Raw genomic sequence first — 21,063 nt, forward strand, 5'->3', positions numbered from 1 at the left:
GAGGGAGGGAAGAGGAACTCCCGCCGCGCCACCGCTGCCCCCGGGGAGGGCGGGCGGGCGGTCTGTCGGCCTCGGGTGGTTTTACCCAGCCACTCGCCCCTTACATAAGCCCGGAGCCGCTCTCCTCCTCCCCCCACCCCCATCCCCCCCGTCGTTCCCCGTTCCCCCTTCCCCCTCCCGGGAGCCGCCCCCCTGCTGCAGAGATGTGACACGCCCCCTCTCCATCCCACCCTCCCTTCCGTCGCCGTCCCCTCCCAGGAAGAAGCCGGAGTCGGCAGCGCCGCGGGCCCAGCATGGAGTAGGGCGGCCCGGGGCCGGCGGCGCCGCGCGGGCATGGAGCTGGGCCCGGGGCCCTGCGCGCTGCCGCCCGCCGCCGGGGCCGGGGCGAGGGCGGCGGCGGCGGGGGGACCCTGCGCCGAGATGCTGCAGGTGGCGGAGGAGGCCTTCCGCGGCGGCAACTTCGAGCTGGCGGCCGAGATCTACGGCTCAGAGCTGGCGGGGCTGCCGCAGCCCGAGCGGGGCCTGTGCCTCCGTCGCGCCGATGCGCTGGCCAGGGCCGGCCGCATGGCCGAGGCGCTGGACGCCTACGGCGCGGCGGCGCGGCTGGCGCGGCTGCGGCCCGAGGAGCTGCGGGAGCTGGCGGAGAGCGTCGCCCTCAGCATCCGCGACAAGGAGCTGCGCCTCCCGCCCTGGGGGAGCGGCGCGGCCGGCAGCGGCGGGGCGGAGGGCGAGGGTCTGGGCGACCCGGCGTGCTGCCGCCCGCCCGAGCTCTTCGCCTGCCCGCTGTGCCGGCGGCTGCTGTGCGAGCCGGTGACCCTGCACTGCGGGCACACCCACTGCCGCCGCTGCGCCGAGCCCGGCGACTGCGGCCGCTGCCACCGCCCGCGCCGCCCCGCCGAGCCGACCCCTGCCGCCGCCGCGCTGCCGCCGGCCGCGGGCCGCCCGCGGGTCAACGTGGTCCTGGGCAACCTGCTGCACAAGTGGTTCGGCGCCGAGAGCCGGGCGCGGCGGCTCCGCGCCGAGGGCGACGCGCTGCGGGAGCGGCAGGAGCTACCGGCCGCCCTGGAGAAGTACAACCAGGCCCTAGAGATGGGTGAGTGGCGCCGGCGGGGAGGAGGAGGAGGAGGGGGCGCGGCGGGGGCAGCGCTGCCCGCCGGCACCGGGCTGGCCCCCGCAGCCGTGCGGGGAGGGGGCTTGCGGTGAATGGTGGGAGAGGGCGCCTGGGGGAGGCTACGAGCGGGAATCCTGCCAGCGGGTCTCCTTACGCCCGCCCCCCGCTCCAGTGAATGGCTATTTTTGTTCCATTGGTATTTTTGTCCTTGCTCTGAAGGTGCTTGGCGTTTAGCTGTTCGCTGCCGATGACTCATTATGCAGTATTTCTAGAAAACCCGCTTTCCTATTTATGGGGAAGCCATTATTCAGTGTAGGATACGAGGTAGTGGTCGTGTTGAGCCGCGCCGCGGCTTTGTGGAAGAAATGAGTATGTGGATCAGATTCATTCAGCTACATGCAGCTGCACCTTCAGCAAGATAAAAGCTTTGAAAACACCTAATGAGATACCAGTAGGTGTGAAGGCTCAGAAAATTTCCTTTATCTTGCACTGTGCAAAATACTCAAGATGATCTGCGTTTAGCCTTGGAGAGATGGTCCACTCTTGTGGACCAAGAGTGTTTTGAGCGTAGCCTCCTTGTTGACATATGTAGGATTTCTATGTGCAGGGTGTTCTCTGAAGAGCTTGGCTTTAAATAAAAATGCCTGCCTTCGTCCTCTGCCAAACCGATGGCAGCCTTAGTTTATCAAAACTAGCTTGTTTTCAGGTTCTGCGCAGAGTAGTAGGTGGAACCCGTTCGCTCGGTTGTAGTCTTGTAGTAGTGGATGTGTGCGTGCGTGCGCCCGGCTTGTTTGCCCTGCTAGCGGTGGGGGTGGTACCACACCGTGGATGTCTGAGAGGCGTGGAGCCGGGGAGAGCCGCGATCTCGGCAAATCCCCCGGGATCTGCCGGTCCTCCGGTCTCAGCGTGATGGATGTCCGGTTTAATCGAGGAGGAAGGGGGGAGAAAGCCTCGGTCGTTTTAAACACTGACGAAATCCTGCGGGTAAATGTATTTGAAAGACAAGTGTAGGGAAAACTGCCACTCCTCTGTCAATGAGCTTCTTCCCTGCATTGACTAAAAATCGTCTTCCTTGATCCTAGCTGTCACATGCAGGGATAAATGGCTCTGATTTCTTTAAATTTATTTTGCTTTGGAGAGAACAATTTCACCGTTATTCCAGTCCTTGACTCACTTTCATTTTTTTGCTACGATTTAATGATAGGCATTGGAGATAAAAGAGTTTGGGATGGGATAGCATAACATACTATCTCTTCACAGCTGATGCTGGCTGTGGAAACCATTACTTCTGCTGTTTCTTCCACTTTTCCAGCTAGATGTGACAAGTTTTCAGTCCTGAGTGTCTCCATAAAACTATTATGTGGTTTAGCTGAAGTAATCCCTATTAAAGTAGGGCAGGATGGAGCCCAAGAAGGAAGGTGAAGCAGAGGTGGAGGAGAGGCTTAATGTAGGTCACTGGTGGATATGGTGAGTTTGCTTCAGTATGGTGAGATGCTTCAGTAGGGAAGTATCCTAATATTTTGGGTTCAGAGTTCTACTGCTGGGAAAAACAGCATCTCATCAATGAAATTAATGTTTGAAGAGTTTTTCAGAGAACTGTTTCTCACTGTTGTCTCTGCTTCCTGCTGTATCTGCATGGGGGTGAAAGGAGAGGGAAGACTGGTGTGCTGCTGGTGTTGTCACACAACATGTGTCTTTCTCCTTCCTGTCCCGGGAGTACAATCTCCAGCCATGGCTGTTGTGCATCATGGTCTCAAGATAACTCCTTTGCAGTGTCCTTATTTCTGTTTTCAGTGATTTCCCAAGCAGCCTGGGAATCTGTTCAGAAAGTCCTCTGAACTCTGTCAATGAACTTGAATTTTTTCTTTTTAATAAAATTGTAATTAGAAGTAATAAAAGGTATCTTGCTAGCTTTTGAAATCCAAAAGCCATAGGCTTATGTGTTGTGACTTCCCTGTAGTGGATCTAAATTCCTGCTGATGAAGGGCATAATCTTTTTTGATGTTTTGTGCATGCTGTGCTGTTCCTCACAAATCGAACTATGTATGAGCCTCATGTTCTTAAATTCTTGCCACATGTTCATCAGGTACTGCTTTGCAGCATGCTGGAGTTGCCTTCTTGTTTTCCAGCCAAGTATCATGGTAAATAAGGAAGAAAAAGCCCACATCTCTTTTCTAATTGTTCAATATTTCAATATTAGCATATGGGTGACTTAAATGCACAGGACAGCCCTAAGAGTCACACCAGGTGCCTGAGAGCATTGTCCAAAAACTTCCTGAGCTGCCAAGCTTGTAGCTATGACCATTTCCCTGGGGAGCCTGTTCTAGTGCCCAGTCACCCTCTGGGTGAAAAATCTTTTCCTAAAATCCAACCTAAACTTCCCCAGACTCAGCTTCATGCTGTTTCCTCAGGTCCTATCCCTGGTCACCAGAGAAAAGAGATCTGTGCCTGGCCCTCCACTTCCCCTTGTGAGGAAGCTGTAAATTGTGATGTGGTGTCCCCTCAGTTTCTTCTACTCCTGGCTGAACACACTTCTGATATATGAGAAGATAAGTGCTTTTTACAACCTCTAAATGCTCGTGTATTGCACATGCGTGTCAAGGGCCTGGGTATCTTTAGAATTTCTTTTTAGTGACTGAAGGCACATGAACACATTGATTATACAATTATGATATAAAGTTAGGTAAAATTCCAGGTTTCTTGGCAGTACGCATACTTCAGTGGGATTTTTTACTGGTGTTTTTTTGTGGAATACTTTCCTACTCTATTTGTTACAACTAGCTTTGTGTGATGCAATATTAAAGCAAGTTTTCCTATCACTTTGGTCATTCTGATTGTGACCTCCTGATTCACACTTTAGTTCTTGAGGTGCTTCAATTCTTGAATTACGTTTCTGGTGCAATCTGGAATGTCTGGTACATATTTCAGGCCTGGGAAGAGATCTACATGCCTTCAAGTTGTCAACTTTTTCCAGTTGAACTAGTTAGTCTTACAAACTCATAGTCTTAGTGAGTATATTCTTCTTTTGTCCTTAACTATCACATCTACAACAACAGTGCTGATCCCATGCTCACTCCTGTAGTCTGCTATGGATTCAGGTGTGGTTGAGTGGGGTTTTTAGTTTTTAAGAAAATCAGCTTTGCTATTTGATCCTTCCATTCTCTTGAGATGTGATCTCTGCTGTATTATACAAAGTCACTACCTTTTTTTTTTCTGCTATAGACATTGTAATAGATCCTCCATTATTGTAAGGTATCTAATTACCACAGCTTCAAAGCAAGCATATGTCAAGCTGCTTGAAAGAAAGCACTTGTTTCCAGATGGATCATTTTTTGTGCCAAGCTTTATGCTGTTCAGCCATCATAATAAAAAGTATTGTCCAAATGTTGCTCTCATGGCCATTACCCCAGCTTTCTGAATTTCATTTGTGTGGGGGTCAGAGCTGGGCTTCCTCTCTGACATCCCTTCTCTTCCAACTGGTCTTTTAGTCTGGGCTCCTAGGTTAATTAAACTGAGGTATATGATATATGTGTGCAGGATTGCTTTGTTTGTGGGGTTGTTTTCTTTGTTTATTTGGGTTTGGGGCTTCTTTGTGCAGTATGTGCTTTCTGCACCCTTTTTTCTTTCAACTGCTGCTCTCTCGCTGGTGGAGATACTCTCTGCAGGAACTGTACTTGGGAGGAGTACAGTAATTTCCTTATATCCAGGCATACAGACTCTTTAAGCTGAAGAGCTCTGAGCTCTTTAAGCTGTGCCTGAAGTTAAAGTAAGCTAGATTTCAGTGACAAAGAAATGTATTTTGAGAAGCTTTTGGGAGTGTGTTCTAGTTTGTTTTTCTTTTTGTTTAATTTTTCCAAAGCAGTTCTCAGTTACAGAAGCAACAGGTAGCTTCATTGGGAAGATTGTGAATAGAGCTTTTCCCAAGCACAGCTCTAAAAGAGATGATGCTCTTGTTGGGATGAGGGCACATTAATTAGACAACATGTGTGTTACAGGTCTTGGGTGGTCTCTCAAGCCTGCTCTCAGGGCTGTGGCTCTGCTGGAAATGGCTGTGACCTTGTGCCCACCTGACCCTAATCTCAAATGATCTTCTTTGGGTGTGGAGGGGTGACCCTACCTTGGCTCCTGTGGTGTGATGTGTGGGTTTTTTTTTGCTTGCTGTGTGCTGTACAGTTAGGTCCCAGCCTGGAGTGTGGCACATATCCTGTCTAGTTGCTGGCGTTGGGACACCTTGTTTCTACATGAGGTGTGTTGGCTTCGGTGTGTAGTTACCCACTGCTGCAAAGTTTATCAGGCCCGAGAAGATCATTGTTTCTGGAAGGCTGCAAGAGCTCAGCAAACACTCAAAGTGGTTGTGTTTACTTCTAGTGTGATGGACTCTTTCTGAGCAGAAGTATGTTTGTCCTGGGGCAGGGGGGGATAGCTAATGCATGCAGCCACTCACATTGCCCAGGATTTTTCATCCCTGCCAAGGGTTCCAGAATGAGCATATAGGAGATAAAGCTCAGCTGTATGATAGAGTTCTCAAAACACAGTGAAAGATTGAAGCCTTAGGAAGAAAAGACTCCTTTGCTCATATGTCTGTGTGGATCTTTGTTTTAAGTGATAAAGGATGGTGTAGGAAAGGCCAAGGAGAGGAGGTGAGTTTGTACCAAGCCCAAAGTAGTGTTAGAGGTAGCAGTGCTACAGGGCAAGCAAGGGGGATGCTGCTGTGTGGCTGCTGGGGATGCTCCATCTCCAGTCTCTAGGAGTGGAGAGCTGCTCACTGGCCTCTGGCCCAGAGGGTGGTGGTTGTGGTGTTGCTAGAAACAAAATGCAGAAGCTTTCTTGAGCTTTGGTGGAAAGAAGAGAATCTGCCTCTCTTGGCCGGACCTTGGAGAACCCCCCCCTCTCATCCCAGTGGATGATCATCATAAATTGGTCTCATCCAAAAGAAAGCTAATTGTGGCCACTCAACACTAATTACTTTTGTGGTAAAGCAATTAATGGAAATTTATCTGATGCCTACCACATTCTCTCTTTGTAAGAATTGAATTAAGGGGGTGAGGCAGGCCAGGAGGCAGTAGAAAAAAGACATAGGAAACTACAGACCTTCAGTGTGAGTTGATTCAAGAGCAGTTGCTGTAGATTTTCCTGCTAAGTAAATGACAGATTGTGGGGTTGCACTTCTTCCTGGAGAGCATGGCATAGGTAAACTTCAAGCCAAGCATTCTTGGAGTTAGACTGAGTGCTTACAGCCATAAAATAGGTGTTGGCAAACGTTCTGCCATGCCCCAGAAATAATTTGCTTGGGCATTTTCCTTCAATTTCTGTGTCTAAGTTGTTTCAGATAAGGGAGGGAAGGGATGATCAGAACTGGTGGAACACCCTTCAGGTGCTTTCCTACTGCAGCCCTGACTAGTGATGGATTTCTCTGTTAGTCCTAGGTCAAGGTCAGAAGAAGCAGAGTCCCAGTCTGTAAAGGGACTGAGCTGTCTTTATAGAGAGCTGTGTTTAAGTTTTTGTAGAGATGACTGATGCCATTGTATGCATTTTATTAATTCTGCCATTTTCTAAAGTTGTACGCTTGTTAATGGTGCACTTGCACCAAAGTCTCGTTCAAAGAAAACTGCTAGAGAGCATCCATATTCACCTGTATGTGCATTATATGTATTAGAACACTTTAATGGTCTCTTCTTTTGTATACCATTTCTACAAGGCTGCCATTAAAAGATAAGGTCATTTGTCTTTTCCTGATGTGGTAAAAAAAGATGTTGGCCAAATCTTCCTTCCTTACAGGGTCTTGGGTACACTTTCCTGTTTGCAGTAGTAAAGAAGTAAGTCTTTGATGTTGTACCAGCCATTTAGCAAAAACAACAAAAAAGCCATGGTAGACAGCTGTCATGACTCCTGCAACGGCAGCTGGTTCAGTCATTTTAATAATTTATCAGAAGAATATTTAATTTTTTACCTCCTAATGTAAGGTGACTTTAAGAGAAGAATGAGAGGTAGTGTTTCTGAAATTACCTGCTACAAAAAATAGCAGTTGCTTGCTGCTTAGAGGAGTTGTGCTAAAAAAGGAACTTTCCCATCCCTCTATAAAATCATGTCTTGGAATCTGCTTAAAGTGTGTGTCCAAAACCTCTTCGCTCTGTTCTACATGGACGGAAAAACGTGTAGAAGTAGGAGTCAAGGTTACCTGGAGACTGTTGCAGTAATCCCAGAGTTATTTTTAAATCAAAATATTTTGCAGAGTTCTGCCCCTCAGTGACTCCCCACCTTCTTCCCCCCCCCGCCCCCCGCCACCTTTACTGTGAATTAGTGCTTGAAAAATAGTAGTAAATACTTCATGTATGTCACTACTGAAAACATGTCAAGTCATTTGGAGAAGAAGCTCATGTTACTCTTGCTTTGTACAGAGCTTGTGGTTGAGTGCACCGGTCCTGTAGCTGGGTCTCTGGAAGTGTTTGCCTGCTTGCAGAGGGTCTGCTGAAGGCAGAGGCATTGCCGAGCTGCAAGACCAGAGCCAGGGTGGTCAAGAGGCTTATTCATCAGTGGCAAAGGGGAGAAGGCATCGTGCTGTACAGTAGACAGTCTTGCTGTGGTTTTTTGGTGTGTTTTTTAAAAAAGTAATTAACCTTGCTCATGTTACTTAGCCCATCTTAAATGGTACAGAACTGTATTTTCCCCTCCCCCTTCATGTATGTAACCCAGATGTAATTTCCTATAAATAATTCTCAGTAATTGCTGAGAATGAACTATACCTACTTAAGAAAGTCTGAAGAATTTTTGAAGTCTCTTCAAACAGCATACTCTTTTTTTTAAGTGTAACAGAATGTCTTTTGCTTTTGAAAGAAGATGCTTATAGAACTGACTTGTGCTTCCTTATCTTAAAATTAGTAGGATATTGCAGTACTCTTTTCTTTTTTGCAAATGTAGTTTTGCAAATGCTCCTTTTGAGGACAGAAGTGAGGTAGTAACAGAGAAACAAGAGGGTCCTTTTATTGCAAAAGTCAGAAATTCTGAAAAAAGCTTTAACTAGAGAAAGAGCTTACAGACACCTGAAGGGTAACTTCTAGAAATGTAGCCTATGTAGTAATCATGTCAAAGAAGGCAACTATGTTGTCACTGGTAAAGTAGTTTTATAATAGAATATCTTGTTGCATTATCTGGCTGTAAACTGATCTTGTTATATAAACTCTGATTGTGGGAGATCTACTTGGCTGGTCATGCCTTGTCTGCAAAGTACAATGGTGTCTTTGGAGTCTCCTTGCAGTCAGGTTATTTTGCACCTAGCAAAGGTCCCTGTTCCTTTGGGAAGGTCAGAACTTTTCCTTGGGTGCTTTGAAGATCTGGCAGGGGAGTTGACCCCTTGATGTTTTTTTGTTTTGGTTTTTAATCTTGCTTGTTATATCATACCTCAGTCAGTAGATATCTTGATTTGGGGCGATCTCTGTACCTGCTGTTTGCGAGGATAATTCCATTCTGTCTGGTAGGAAACCTTTCCCAGCCTTGAACTAAATGCTGGGTGAATTAGTAAGCATTGAAAAATGACTCATATTTGTGTACTTACTGCTTTTATTATACTGGTGGCAAGAGGCCATAGATGAGCTTGGGGTACATCATGTGAAGCAGCCTAAATGTCCAAAGGGTAGAGTGGGAACTGAAAATACATGGAGACTGTGTTGTTTCATGCTGTATTATCTGGAAAGGGTAGCAGGCGTCTAGCAGAGTGTTGAAATATTAGGATTTGCATAGGAGGGAGCAATGATCTCATATATTGTGCTTAGCTCCATGCTGGGACGTTCTTGAATTTGGGACTTTTGCTGCTGCTGCAATTCATGACATGGATTTGGGAACAAGGTTATCATTTGCTTTGGAGCTGTGGACATGGAACCTAAACTGTAGGTTAATGTAATTGGTAATACATTTGTTTGTAATAATGTAATGTAATGGGCATGTTTCTTCCTCATGAGGCCAGAGCTACAGCACAAAAGCAAGGATGCAAAGTTAGCTGCATCATCTGTAGCAGCTCTTCTGGGTAGCATACAACTTCCCTTATGGTGTTTCTCCTGAGTAATAATGGGAACAGTGATTAGCTGTGCTTAGCAGTGATGACAGTCCAGCTTTAAATAACATATGGAGCTTCCTAACTGAGGACTTACTGAGCCTGAAATAAAACTGCTGAGAATCTAAAGCATTTTGTTCAGCACACTGCAAGAGCTGAGTTCTTAAGCCTGGACTTTGGAGCAGCAAAATACAGGGGCCCAAGAGAAATTAGTATCAATCTTAAAATTACATCTTCCTTAAAAACTGGTGGCACAGGCTCCAAGTGGAGGATGGTGGTGCCCTGTGCTCCTCATCCTCACTACAGCCTATTTCAAGGGTACCTAAGGCTGTACACTGCTGTCTGCCAGTATTGGTCCCTTGGTCCCCCAGGGAAAATGCCTGCAGAATCCTGTTCACAATTGCGTGCCTCAGAAGTGCTGTGGAACGGTGCTGGTTTGCACAAGTAGACTTCTGGAGGGAGATCCATCTTTTATTGCATTCTCTGTGCACTAAAAGCTCTTGCACATTTCCTCTGGGGCCTTTGGTTACTCCACTTCAGGAAGATGCCAGTGATGTAAATGCAAGGAGGAAGAGCTATGTTATTCAGAAAATATGTATACCTTTTAAAGTCCAGTTGTTAATCCAATTAAGGTGGACTGATGATTTAGAAATCATGGGTTTGCTGATTGCAAGTAGGTGGTCATGTTCGTTGTCCCCCTTAATCAGGTTTGGGAAGCTGACCCTAGTTTTCATCTTTGCTGTGAAATGAAGTTTTAGTTTAAAGTCCTGAATGTCTTTATTCTGCTAATTATTTTATCTAAGCTGCACCTTTCTCTTTGCCACCCCCTCTTTCCCTACCAAACAACCCTGTGCATCCATTTTTTCTGTGTGGAATTGTCATGCTTACATGAAGTTGGAGATGAAAAGCTAATTTGCTATTCAGTTAATTACTAAAACTTGCTAATTTCTCACTGAAATGAAAATATATGTTTCATATTATTTTTCAAGCTTATTAAAAGGCTTTCAATACTGAATTGTTCAGAACTAAATGCATAATGTAGCATAACAAGCCAAGTTTCTTTCTCTCTCCAAGGTGGAAATTTCTTTAAAATGTGAGAGAAGTTTCTACTGAAATACTGTGCAGGCTGACTCTTACAAACAAGACTGAAAAGTGTTTGTGATGACACTATTTCAGTTCTGCTCATGCCTTCAGGAAATATGCTTAGTATTGAAATAGGTGTGAATAAGATGCAATTTTCTAGGAAGAATTGTCAGATAAGGAGAGTTAGAAAGTTCTAGCAACTTCAAACTTGTTCTTTCTGTTCTGAGTTCCTGGAAGAAATCACAGTGTAGTTTATTGCAATAAAACTTCTGTCATCACCTATGGTCAGTTGGGCAAATTCTCATAATTCCTCTAACTGCCTTCCAGGCACAAGGAGATTTTGGGGAGCCCTGTTCTCCTACCAGCCTCTTGAACTCAGCAGAATAGTTTTTTAAAAAACTTGAATTCTTGGGCATATCTAGAAAAGTAATTCTGGGTGATAGCTTCTGCATAAGTAAAAGCATAATATAACAAACATGCAGATGAGCACAGACGTGGTGTGAGAGGAAAATTAATGACTTTGAAGAAATCCAAGCTGACAACCATGCTCAGCATAGGCAATATTTAATGGTCCAAAGGAAGGTCCAGGAGGCAAAGACCCAAACATACCTCTGCTTTGGGCCCTGTATGGGCCAGGGTTTTGTCTGGTACAGTGGGATTATGGCTGGGGGGAAGGGAGATGCTTGGGAAGACTTCCAGGACTTGTGTCTTGGAGGAAGTTCCCTGTGTTTGAGCTGCCCAGAACCGCAGATCCTGAGAGCCTCAGTACTGCATCCCTGATGCTGACAAGGACATAAATTTTGCTGTGCAGCTGTAGATTCCCAGGAGGGGATGGATTCACAAAATGCCACCTGCTGGTATTGTGGAAACAGTAAAATTTTTTTATGCTTTTCTTTTTTAATATGGCCTGAAATAATAAGTCATTTCATAAAATAAACCTTCTTTTTATCTGCTTTTTATCTCCAAAAAAGAGATAGGGTGCATTATTTTAAAACAAACTTTTGACTATTGTACAGCTTTTTCTTTTAGGGTTGTTTCTTTGGGTTTGTTTTGTTTGTGTTTTTTGCTTGTTTTTGTTTTGTTTTTGTTTGGGTTTTTTGTTTGTTTTTTTAATTGAAAAAAATAAACTTGACAGTTATAGTGTTGAATCAAAATGTTAGGAGTTGGAAGGGACCTTAAAGATCATCTAGTCCCATGGGCTGGGACACTTTCCACTAGATGACTGGATTGAGTTGCTCAAGGCATTGCCAGCCCTGGCCTTGAACACTGGCATACTTGTATACTGGCATCCAGCAGCGTTCACAAATTCTGTATATCCTCAAGCCCTCTTCTTCTACCTTCTGTGACTAATTATTTTCACCACAGCATTTGCTGTGGCATGGAACAACTCAATATCATGGTGCTCTCAAGAAATCCTGTAGTTATTTAGGCTGTTGGTGGGTATACACTTTTTGATCCCACTTCCCACGTGAACCTTGAGTTGGAGTCAGACAGCTGATAGCTCAGTTCCGCTGACAAAGAATGAGGTTTCAGTCCACCTAGCTTTGCCCTGATGAGATGCAGACCCTCCTGGGACAGTCGTGCTGATAGCAGGAGGCTGGGAATTAGGGATGCATGAGTTGGGTTTAGAACCAGCAAGATTTCAGGCTGCATTTTTTGTGCTGTGAGTGAGGTGAGCCTGAATGGAGGTGGCTAGGCACCACTCTAGCTATGGCATCTAGTCCAGATGCTTCATCTCCCTATAGAAGACCTGTTGTACTGTGGCCTCATAAATACTGTTGTCTTTAGCAAAGTTGTTTGGTTTGTTGGGTTTTTTATCCTTTCTCTCAGTTAACTAAACATTCCTTGCCAGTTACTCATTAAGATGGGCCACACCTTATGCTTTCTGACTGAGTCTCAGTGAATGAGAGGTGCTAGCCCTGAATACACGTAACTTTTTCTGGCTTGCCTCCAGGTTGGTTTATTTTCCTTTCATATTGTGAGACACTTTGGACTGTGCTTCAGGAGGATCTGCACCCACTGCCACACTGTTGTGCTTTGCAATGGCTTTTTTTTTGCTTAAAACTTTTGCAGTGAAGATAAGTTCCTGAAGAAGAGCTGATGAACCTGTTCTCTCTCTGAGTCTTTTGGGTGTGTGAACTGTTTTGAAAGAGTGCTGGAAAACATCAGTATGACTTGCTTTGTCCCTAATCTCACACTGCTTCCTTTCCCTATGGTGCCAGAAATACCCCACCCTGCACCCTGCTTTCCAGAGGAGGTGCCTAACTCTGCTTGCTGCTTCCACCCACCTCAGCATACCCTGCAACTGGGCACCCTAGAGCAGTTACAAAGATGGAAATACAGTATGAATTCCTTACTGTTCAAATGCAGCTAAATAATTTCATATTTGAGTATTTGCTAAAAGAAACAAAAAACTTACTTGAAGATCTTAGGTTAATTGCTTTTCAATTTCATTTAACTTGCAGTCTTTTTAAAAACTATCGGGTGGAAATGTGGATTGCTGAATGCAGCAGTCTGCATGTGTAGTAGTTAAAAAAAAAAACCCACAACAAATCATGGTAAAACCACACAAGCAAAACCCAGCACAGAACCTACCTCCTGAGCTTTTGCACTACACTCGCTACGCTTTTGAAGTGTAGTCTCTAGCTGTCACTGTCTGAGACCAGTTGGAGAAGCCCTGGTATGTCATGCTGCAGTTAGTATATCTGGCATCAGTCCACACTAGAGCCAAAAAAGGCAGCGCTCCTTGCTGCTTCTTTCCTTCTCATCCGGTGTCCTGGCACTCAAGTTTGTGTGGCTGTACAGTGAACTCGTTGAGGGGAAACCGATCCTCTTAAACCTTTCTATTTATTTGTTGCTGTTGAATTAACTTCCAGTCAATTGATTCTTTGCTCTGGTTCTTGGTGCAACCATGCGAGCCTGGTTTGCTGCACAAGCAGTAGCGTCAGCCCAAGAGAGGGGAGGAGGTGGGAGGGGGATGTGATGTTGGACCATCCCTCCTTGTAGGTCCTTGAACTTAAAGAGTGATGGCAACTGCAGCAGTTGTGCTTGCTCTGTCTGTGTCCATGCATATGTGTTTGTACCTGGGCTGCGTATGGGCAATGTGTTCTTACTAAGGGTGTGTTTAGGATGCTGGTGCTGAAGTGAGATCCAAACACTGAAGCCAAAGCAGGCTGAAGAGAGCAGGAGAAGTATGGAGACAGGAGCCCTGTGTGTGAACACACATAAGGTGACATTTCTTGGAAAAGTTTAGATGTGAGCTAGTTTGGATGTGAAGTTTAAAATTTACGGAAACGTGATACTGTCTCTCAGCACACCTTGGAGCCTTTGTAAAGTTTCTTACCTGTTCTGACAGTTTTAACCAGCTCACGTTTGGGAAAGGATTACTGCACTTAGCTGCCAGCAGCCCCCTTCCAGTCTTCCAGAGGCCTCTCCCAGTACATGATGGTCAACAGTGACCAAGAGTAAATCTCTCAAAAATCTCGTCACCTATGATGACATATCTGTTCTAGTGAACAAAAGCAGAGCATTTGTGACTTAGTGCGTATTTTGCAGGGACACTGCCTGCTGCAGTGTCCTTGCCAAGCTGGGGTCGTTGTGGCAGGGAGGTGGAGAATTGACTGGACCATGGGCATGAAGAGGTTGCTAGTGGCTTGAGAGCTGCTGGGTGGATGGCTGCCAGTGTCGTTGTCCAGGCATTGGTAATGGGGTTGACACAGTTCAGCACCTTACTAACAGCTTCCATCACAGGCAAGAGCACACTGTCAGCAACACCAAACTGGGAAAGGAAGAAGCAATTCATGTGTTGCAAGGCAGGGCTGCCATTCAAACCAACAACCTGGAGCATGGGCTGACCAGTGTTGCCTACTTCTGTGAAGGAAGTACACCTGGGACACAGTAACTCTGCAATAGGATGGGCTGGACTAGACAGCAGATCTGCAAAAAAAGAGCTGGAGGTCCTGGTGGACAGGCTGAACATGGACCAGCCAGTGTTTCTGTGGTTCTGTGAAATTAAAATGTGTTCTAGAGACCTTAAGAAAGGACAGATTAATAATGCTTGGGAACTTTATAATCCATGTGAACTGAATGATTCATGAATTTTTGGAGGCAAGGTGTGTGATCATGAGAGGTTTGCTTGCCCTGGGGAAGGCAAGCGGATATGAAGTGTAAATGCTGCATTCATTTTTGTTATTTAATGGCTTCTGGGAACGTTTTACCTGAAGTCCTGTGCTGGTGATTTCTTTCTCCATACTGAGGGTAGAAACACTTGCAACTTTTTTCTTTTTGCATTCTGAAGTACCCTGTAAGCAAGATGGGGAAAAGAGCAGTGGCATCCTGTTTGTGGATATGAAGTATGTCCTGCTATATAAAACACAGAGATTGCTTCAGAGTGAGTAGAATATTCATTTTAAGCAGGAAAGAATGAAGGAATTGCCTTTTTTCCATTACAGGAGAGTATAAATGCAGTGGGTGGAAAGTAGTGGTTTTTTTGGTTATGGTGGTTGGATATGAGGTTATAGTATTTAACATGTCCTGGTTCTTCTTTTAATGAAGTTTCTTGCAACTGTTTTTGTTTTCCAGCTCCTTGCAAGTGTTCGTTAATAGCACAGCGGGCGGAGCTCTGTACGCTGATGAAGAACTACCAGCAAGCTCTTCACGACGCAGACATCCTGTGCCGGAACAAACCCCACTGGCCCGCGGTACGGTGCTCGCCTTTTGTAAAGACCAAAATGAAAACTCCTTCTCCTCAGGGCTTCTCTCTCTGCTGGGGACAGTGCTGCTGGGAGTGTTGTTGGAAGAACATTGTGGCATTAACAGGGCCAAAAATGTCTTAAGTTCTTTAAAGAATAAGTCTGGAAGGTCCTCAGAATCTTTCCAGCTGGTGGGACTTTGGTAGTGGGCAGCTGGTGTGTGGTTTTGTTCATGCTGATGCCTTTTACCTGTTACAGCTTGTGCTGCAGCTTGGCAGCAGAATCAGTCCATAAGGCTCTGGCAGCCCGGGATGGCCCTGCAGGTCCTTGTGGGATGATGTTTTCCCAGGAAGTGTGTGGCTTTGACAGCCTGCTGGCCAGTGTGTTTTTCTGAGAAGCTACCCAGACTGTATTTCAGGATTATTTTTTTTCCCTCTTTTATTCTAAGATTTCATATCTGTGCTGTCTACCTGTGTCATGGTGTTTCATAGAGGGGTTAGGATTTTTTTCATAACCAAAGCATGTGCCACAAGGAGCAGTGGGCAGTTTGAAGCAAGTATCAGAAATGATGTTAGGAGAGAGAAATGGAAGAAGCACGTGGTGCCCATCATTATTACTGGTTGCCTGAGGCTGGACTGAGTGTCCAACAGTTGACCCCACCTAGGATTACACCTGCAGTCAGTCTCTCTCCTATCAGCAGCAAAACTGCAGCACAGGTTTGAGCAGATAAAGCCTCTGGCTTCATACTAGGGAGAGCTACACATGGGGAATTGGGGAAGAATTTTAGGCAGACATTGTCTTCCTATGGAGACTAAGAAGGTGTTGCATAAATGCCTCAGCCTCCTGCCTCAGCAAGCAGGGCCATGAATCTAGTGCTCCATTCCCAGTCAGGTGTGATGCAGGGCAGGCAGAGAGGTGCTGTCTGAAACAACGAGTCTCTGGCAAGTTAGTTAATTTTCTCTGAAGGCTATCTGTGCTGCCACCCATTAAAACCTTTCATGTTTGGAAGGCAGTTCATAATCTTCCTCTGCATCCAGTTTGCTTCTCTATCTTCTCATCAAGTCAGAAATCCCATCTTGGGTGATGCTGGCTGGGTTTCTATGCAGAGGGAGAAAAAATAATAATGCACATTCAGATATTTTCTTGAAGTGTGTTCTGTTTGCCTGAATCCATGGAAATGTGATGCGTGTCAGTCATAGGCGGATAAAGGTTTCATTAATCACATCTCTGAAGAATGTTAATTGAAAATGAAATTTCTCATCATGGCATAACCAGCAGTGTCTCAGACGTACTTCAGTTGTGCTTTCATGTTTGTGAGGACATTGACATAAGCTGTGCTGACCCAGAATCTATGTTCTCAGGGGTTCTGGGCATCTGCTTTGTTTTGTGTATTGCAGCATCTCATCCAGCTCAAACATTTGCTGTGTAGTTAAAAAAAATAAACCCAACATAAAATTTAACTTCATTCTGGGAGTTGCTCCTAGGATGCAAGTGTTCACCTACCGGTATCTTTTGGCTTATTGATAACAGATGTAGGCTTGCTGAGTAACTGGTGAAACTCCTTGATATGCTGTAGTCATTGGAGCTATAGATAAGTTGGTTTCTTTTCAGTTGCTATGAAAACTGGGACTCCGTAAGTCAGGGAGAAGTTTCCAGTTGTGTTTTTATATAGAGGGTAGACAGAGGTGCCCTCTGTCCTGCTTGGATCTCCCCTTCAGGAAAGGGAAGGTGGCAGCAATAGTCTCTGAAGTAAAGGGGCCTCTAGTCCCTGGGCCTAACATCTGGTGTTGGATCTTTGTCTGTGGGCAGCCCAACTCAGTCCTTCCTTGCAGGTCAGATAAGGACATTGCTCTTATGGCCTCGAAGGACAAGTCCAAACAAGCTTGTAGGCTCCCCAGTGCAGTGCAGTAATGCTGACAGTGATGGCAGGCATGTAAAAGGTTATGGAGGCTGTGCAAGCATCCAGGTAAGAAGGTCAGGGTCAGGCCTCACTGTGTCTCTCTTCTTACTGCACTGAGGAAGAATCAGTGCCTGGAGAGAATCAGTGTGTACTGAGACTTCTTATACAGGTCACCAAATTATAATTGTGTTAATTAACCTGGCTTATGCTTGCTACTTGCTTTTGGAATAAGCCTCCTTCTTCCAATTCCAGTGGAATGGTAAAGATCTTAACAGGTCTCAGCTTGGACAGCAGTATTGAAAGAATGAGGGAGTTACTTGCTCAGGAAGATTATGTGATAGTGGACCCTTCAATGTTATTATGAAGCAAGAAAAGTGGATCTGCTTATCTAGCCAGTCTCTTAGATGAATGAAGCTGTACTTTCAGTACAGCCTAGAGATGTTCACATGGGTCAGGGGTGGACTTGCAGAGCACACTTCTGTCTAATAGCAAGATGGAAAAGCTTAAATGCACATGTAGTTTCTTTTCATTGTAAAGGAAGTAATTTCCATAGTAGATTAGAACTGTAGTTCGATATCTGCAGGTAAGTTCAGAGGTGAAGCATTCCACTTCTGCTACTAATAACAAGTAAAGTAAAGTAGGATTTATTCCAAAGCTGGCTACCGTAGCTGTTGGCCATGGATGTGTTACTCCAGAACATGGGAGAGGTAGGGTGGGCTAAAATGCTTCAGGTTAAGCATTGGTACATTGCCCTAAATTCATTATGTTTTTGGGCCAAATAAAACAGGTAAAAAATTATCTCTGTCCTAGTAAGACATCCAGGAGAAGTGACTATCATGAGCTCTCTCAGCTACCAGTTCCAGGCAGCCCTGTGCCACTGCCTTTTCTGCGCAGATGTCTTACTTTTTAAGTTTGTCCTGGTATGTGAAACTGTTTTCTGGTGTATCCAAGCACAGTGAGATGTATAGTAGACTTTGTCCCTGGGGGGAAAAACACCCTTCCTTATTCCCAGTTCTTCTCTCAAGAAATGAGAAATGCCTTTGGCAAGGGATGGTGCAGCAGAGGGTTCCCGGGGAATCTTATTTCACCAGAAGGGACTGAATTTCTTCCAGTCACACATATCAAAGAGGTTGTTACCTCTTGTTCTTCACCTACAGAATGATTTGGACTTTCAGGTTTGTTTTCAGGTGTATTTCTGCCACTTCAGAAATGATCTCTAGATTTGTACGTTTCCTTTGTGTGAACAGGGCCATTATGTGAAAGCAAAAGCTCTTTCTGGATTGGAAAGGACTGAGGAAGCATTGAAGGAGTTTCTTTATTGTGTTGCCTTAAATCCTGAATGGAGCTCAATGAAGAAAGAAGCCCAAAAGGTATAAAATGTATTTACTGGCTATTTGGCCATTGTGCTGCTTTTAATCCCACAACCAAGTAAAATTCATGGTATTTCAGGTGATAATAAACACCCAGAGGATAGTTTGATTCAGGAGATTCTCCAATAAATCCTTTTAGCATTATGCTTTGTGAGGCACCTCTTGGTTTTGGTTGATGCCTCAGCCAGAGGGATTATATATTTGTGAATTCCACTGCGTAGGCTTGAGGCTGCTAATTTTAGTATCCATCAAAATTGACTTTTATGTGGGAAGTGGCAGAGGATTGAGGAGAGGAAGCTGTGTACTGCCCTGTGCTGGAAAAATCCTGCAGTCTTTGTAGCATTTTGTTCCTTATGGGAAGTTAGACACATTAAGTGCTAACAGCCCATTGTCAGGTTCTCTGTGACCATCCATACAGGCAGCTTTTTATAAAAATAAGATGAGGATTTGGCAAGATGCTTGATGTGGACTGGTGAGAAGAGGAGCAGGCTTTAAGCTAGGGTTTAAATCTGCTTGAGGATGGAGGAGATAGATGAAGAACACAAGGAATGTTTAAACACATCTCTGTTAAATGGTTTTGATGGGAAAGCATGGTCTGAAGACTTCTGGAGGCAGGGTCAAAATGGAGATGGGTAGAATCAGGAGAAAGATGCAACAAACTGCTGCCCTGGATGCTCCTGGGGAGCAGAATCCTTTGGTAAGGGAGATGGGCACCCAAAGAGCACCCTGGAATGTGATTGTGGTTGTGGTGGGCGCTGCCATTCAGGTTTCCCATGGGCATTGGGGAATGCAGGATGTCTTGGATGTTGCAAGCTTCTTGGCTTCTAGAAACTGTGAAATTTGTGCATCTGTGTTCACATAAACATAAATATCTATGCTGTAATTACTACCTTTTCTTTTTTTTTTTTTCTCTCTAATTGACTAGATAATGTGTGAGATGTTTTTCCCAGCCTTTGAAAATGTGCATGATAGTCTAACAGCACCTTTCTCTAGTCGAACATCCCATACAAGATTGAAACCTGCATTTCTGAGTAGCATAAACACACAGTCAGCTGTGGAAGATAACTCTGTTGCTGGGTCCTCAAAGGTAAAGCAAAAATGTTCAACATAAAAATAGCAAAAATAGTATATGGATCTTTCCGGTCTGTGTGACATTGTCTTTGTCTGCAACTGAGTAGTCTTGGTGGTAAGCCTTACTTTTATGGTCAGCCTGTTCTCTTCATTGCTGTTGGATCTCTTATTGGTTTGTACTTCTTCAGAAAAATAGAGTGCACCTTTTTCTTCAGAAAAAAATGTGATGCCTTCATGTGGGGGTCAGTTGTGTTTGTGTTTTTTTCTACTGAAGATCTTAGTCTGACAGGAGCATAATTTCTAGAGACAGGAGCTGTAGGCACAGACATGGCCCTACTTCATGCAATTGGGAAGTGACCTTTGATACAGACCTTTCTCTATTGCTAGGCTCCTTGTGGGAACATTGATCTATTGCTGATAAAACTAATAGATAAAAGCAAACCAAAATTGTCTCATGCTGTATATAACTGTTCTTATTCTTTTAGGATACTATGTTCAGGTTAACAAAAACCCCGTCCCAAGAATCTGATGTATTCAGAAGCACTGATTCTTCTATTTCCCATCATGTTCTGGACCTCTACTTTGATGACAACAAGAAGTCTTTGGGAGCTATTCTCTCCAGTTTACCTGGGGTTGGCTTAAAAAGAAAGCTGTCCAGTGATATGAGGGATTTGCAGAGTTTGGATGTCCCCAATAAGATTCTTAAAAAAGGTTAGTGTTGTGGCTTAGAAAAGTGATTTCTCTTGCACATACTGCAAAACTGTAAACTTTTTTACTCTTCTCTTTTTATAGGGGTCAATAAAACATTCCCTACAGGAATTGGGATAATAATTTGTTCTCTGGTGTGTCTTTTTCTGCTCTAACAACCTATTCACCTTATTCCAGAGCAGTTTAAGTTCACTGACTGAAAACTTTTTTCTTTCTCAAATGGACCATTTCCAATGTAGTGTGTGTAATGCACTCACAGTTTACTCTTCCTGTTGGTAGTGCCATTTCCATTTTCTAGGTCTCAGCTATAGCTGGACTTCATTGTCTTTCTATATGATTGAAAGGCGGAGTAAGCCTGGACACTAATCTTTAACTGGCATTAGAAACGGTCACATGCAACTTTACATGAAATTTTCTGAGCAAACAAAGAAGCCTTTTAAAGGGTAATAAGCCCCCACCCCCCAGTTTTCTGTTACTTGATAGTTGTGCTTACAATTTGTGTGCTTCTCAAGCTTCTAACAAAGACCTCCAGAGTGGCTTTAGTACTCAGGGCTAAAACTGCTGAAGGCAATACTTTACAGAGTAGTGTAATAATTGATTAACATAGACTTTGAAAATGTTGCTGTGCTGATGTGAATTTTTTCCCTTCAAGAAAAAAAAACAACCCACACCTTGACGAGTTTGACTTGTGCCTGAAAATGTTGCAAGTCTTCAAGTACAGCTGTCTGTCTTTGACCTCTGCAAAAGATCAATAATATGGCCAGTTTTTGATCACCTTGCTGTGGAGGAAAAAACCCTCTACTTGCTTGTGAACTGCAGACTGAGTAAATAGATTGTGAAATGTGACCCACTTGTATCTTCACAGGCAAGGCCACAGATCATGTTTTACCCATAAGCACTAATTTCTGGTGTGTTCTAGGTCCCAGTGCCATGTTACTATTTGCAGAATTAACTCAGCCAGGTTCTTGCAATTACTAAATGCTAACATGTGAGATATAGGTTAAAGATAGCACTCTTTTTCTTTATAGGCCACACACCACCTTATCCTGTCTGTGCTGGAGATAAACCAGATGCTGAGCATA

The 21,063-nt window shown here is 44.7% G+C and overlaps 1 protein-coding gene across 1 annotated transcript in view; it reads left to right on the plus strand.

The window, feature by feature from the left end:
- The first annotated feature begins 333 nt into the window (after window positions 1-333).
- LONRF2 (LON peptidase N-terminal domain and ring finger 2) overlaps window positions 334-21,063 on the plus strand; it is a 33,915-nt gene continuing 13,185 nt past the window's right edge. Inside the window, exons 1-5 of the mRNA XM_053971061.1 lie at window positions 334-1,093; window positions 14,823-14,941; window positions 18,080-18,202; window positions 19,128-19,289; window positions 19,759-19,984. Coding sequence (XP_053827036.1) covers window positions 334-1,093; window positions 14,823-14,941; window positions 18,080-18,202; window positions 19,128-19,289; window positions 19,759-19,984 — 1,390 coding nt within the window. The remainder of the gene's footprint in view (window positions 1,094-14,822; window positions 14,942-18,079; window positions 18,203-19,127; window positions 19,290-19,758; window positions 19,985-21,063) is intronic.

The sequence above is a fragment of the Vidua macroura genome, chromosome 2 (genome assembly GCF_024509145.1).
Source record: "Vidua macroura isolate BioBank_ID:100142 chromosome 2, ASM2450914v1, whole genome shotgun sequence".
Lineage (NCBI taxonomy): Eukaryota > Metazoa > Chordata > Aves > Passeriformes > Viduidae > Vidua > Vidua macroura.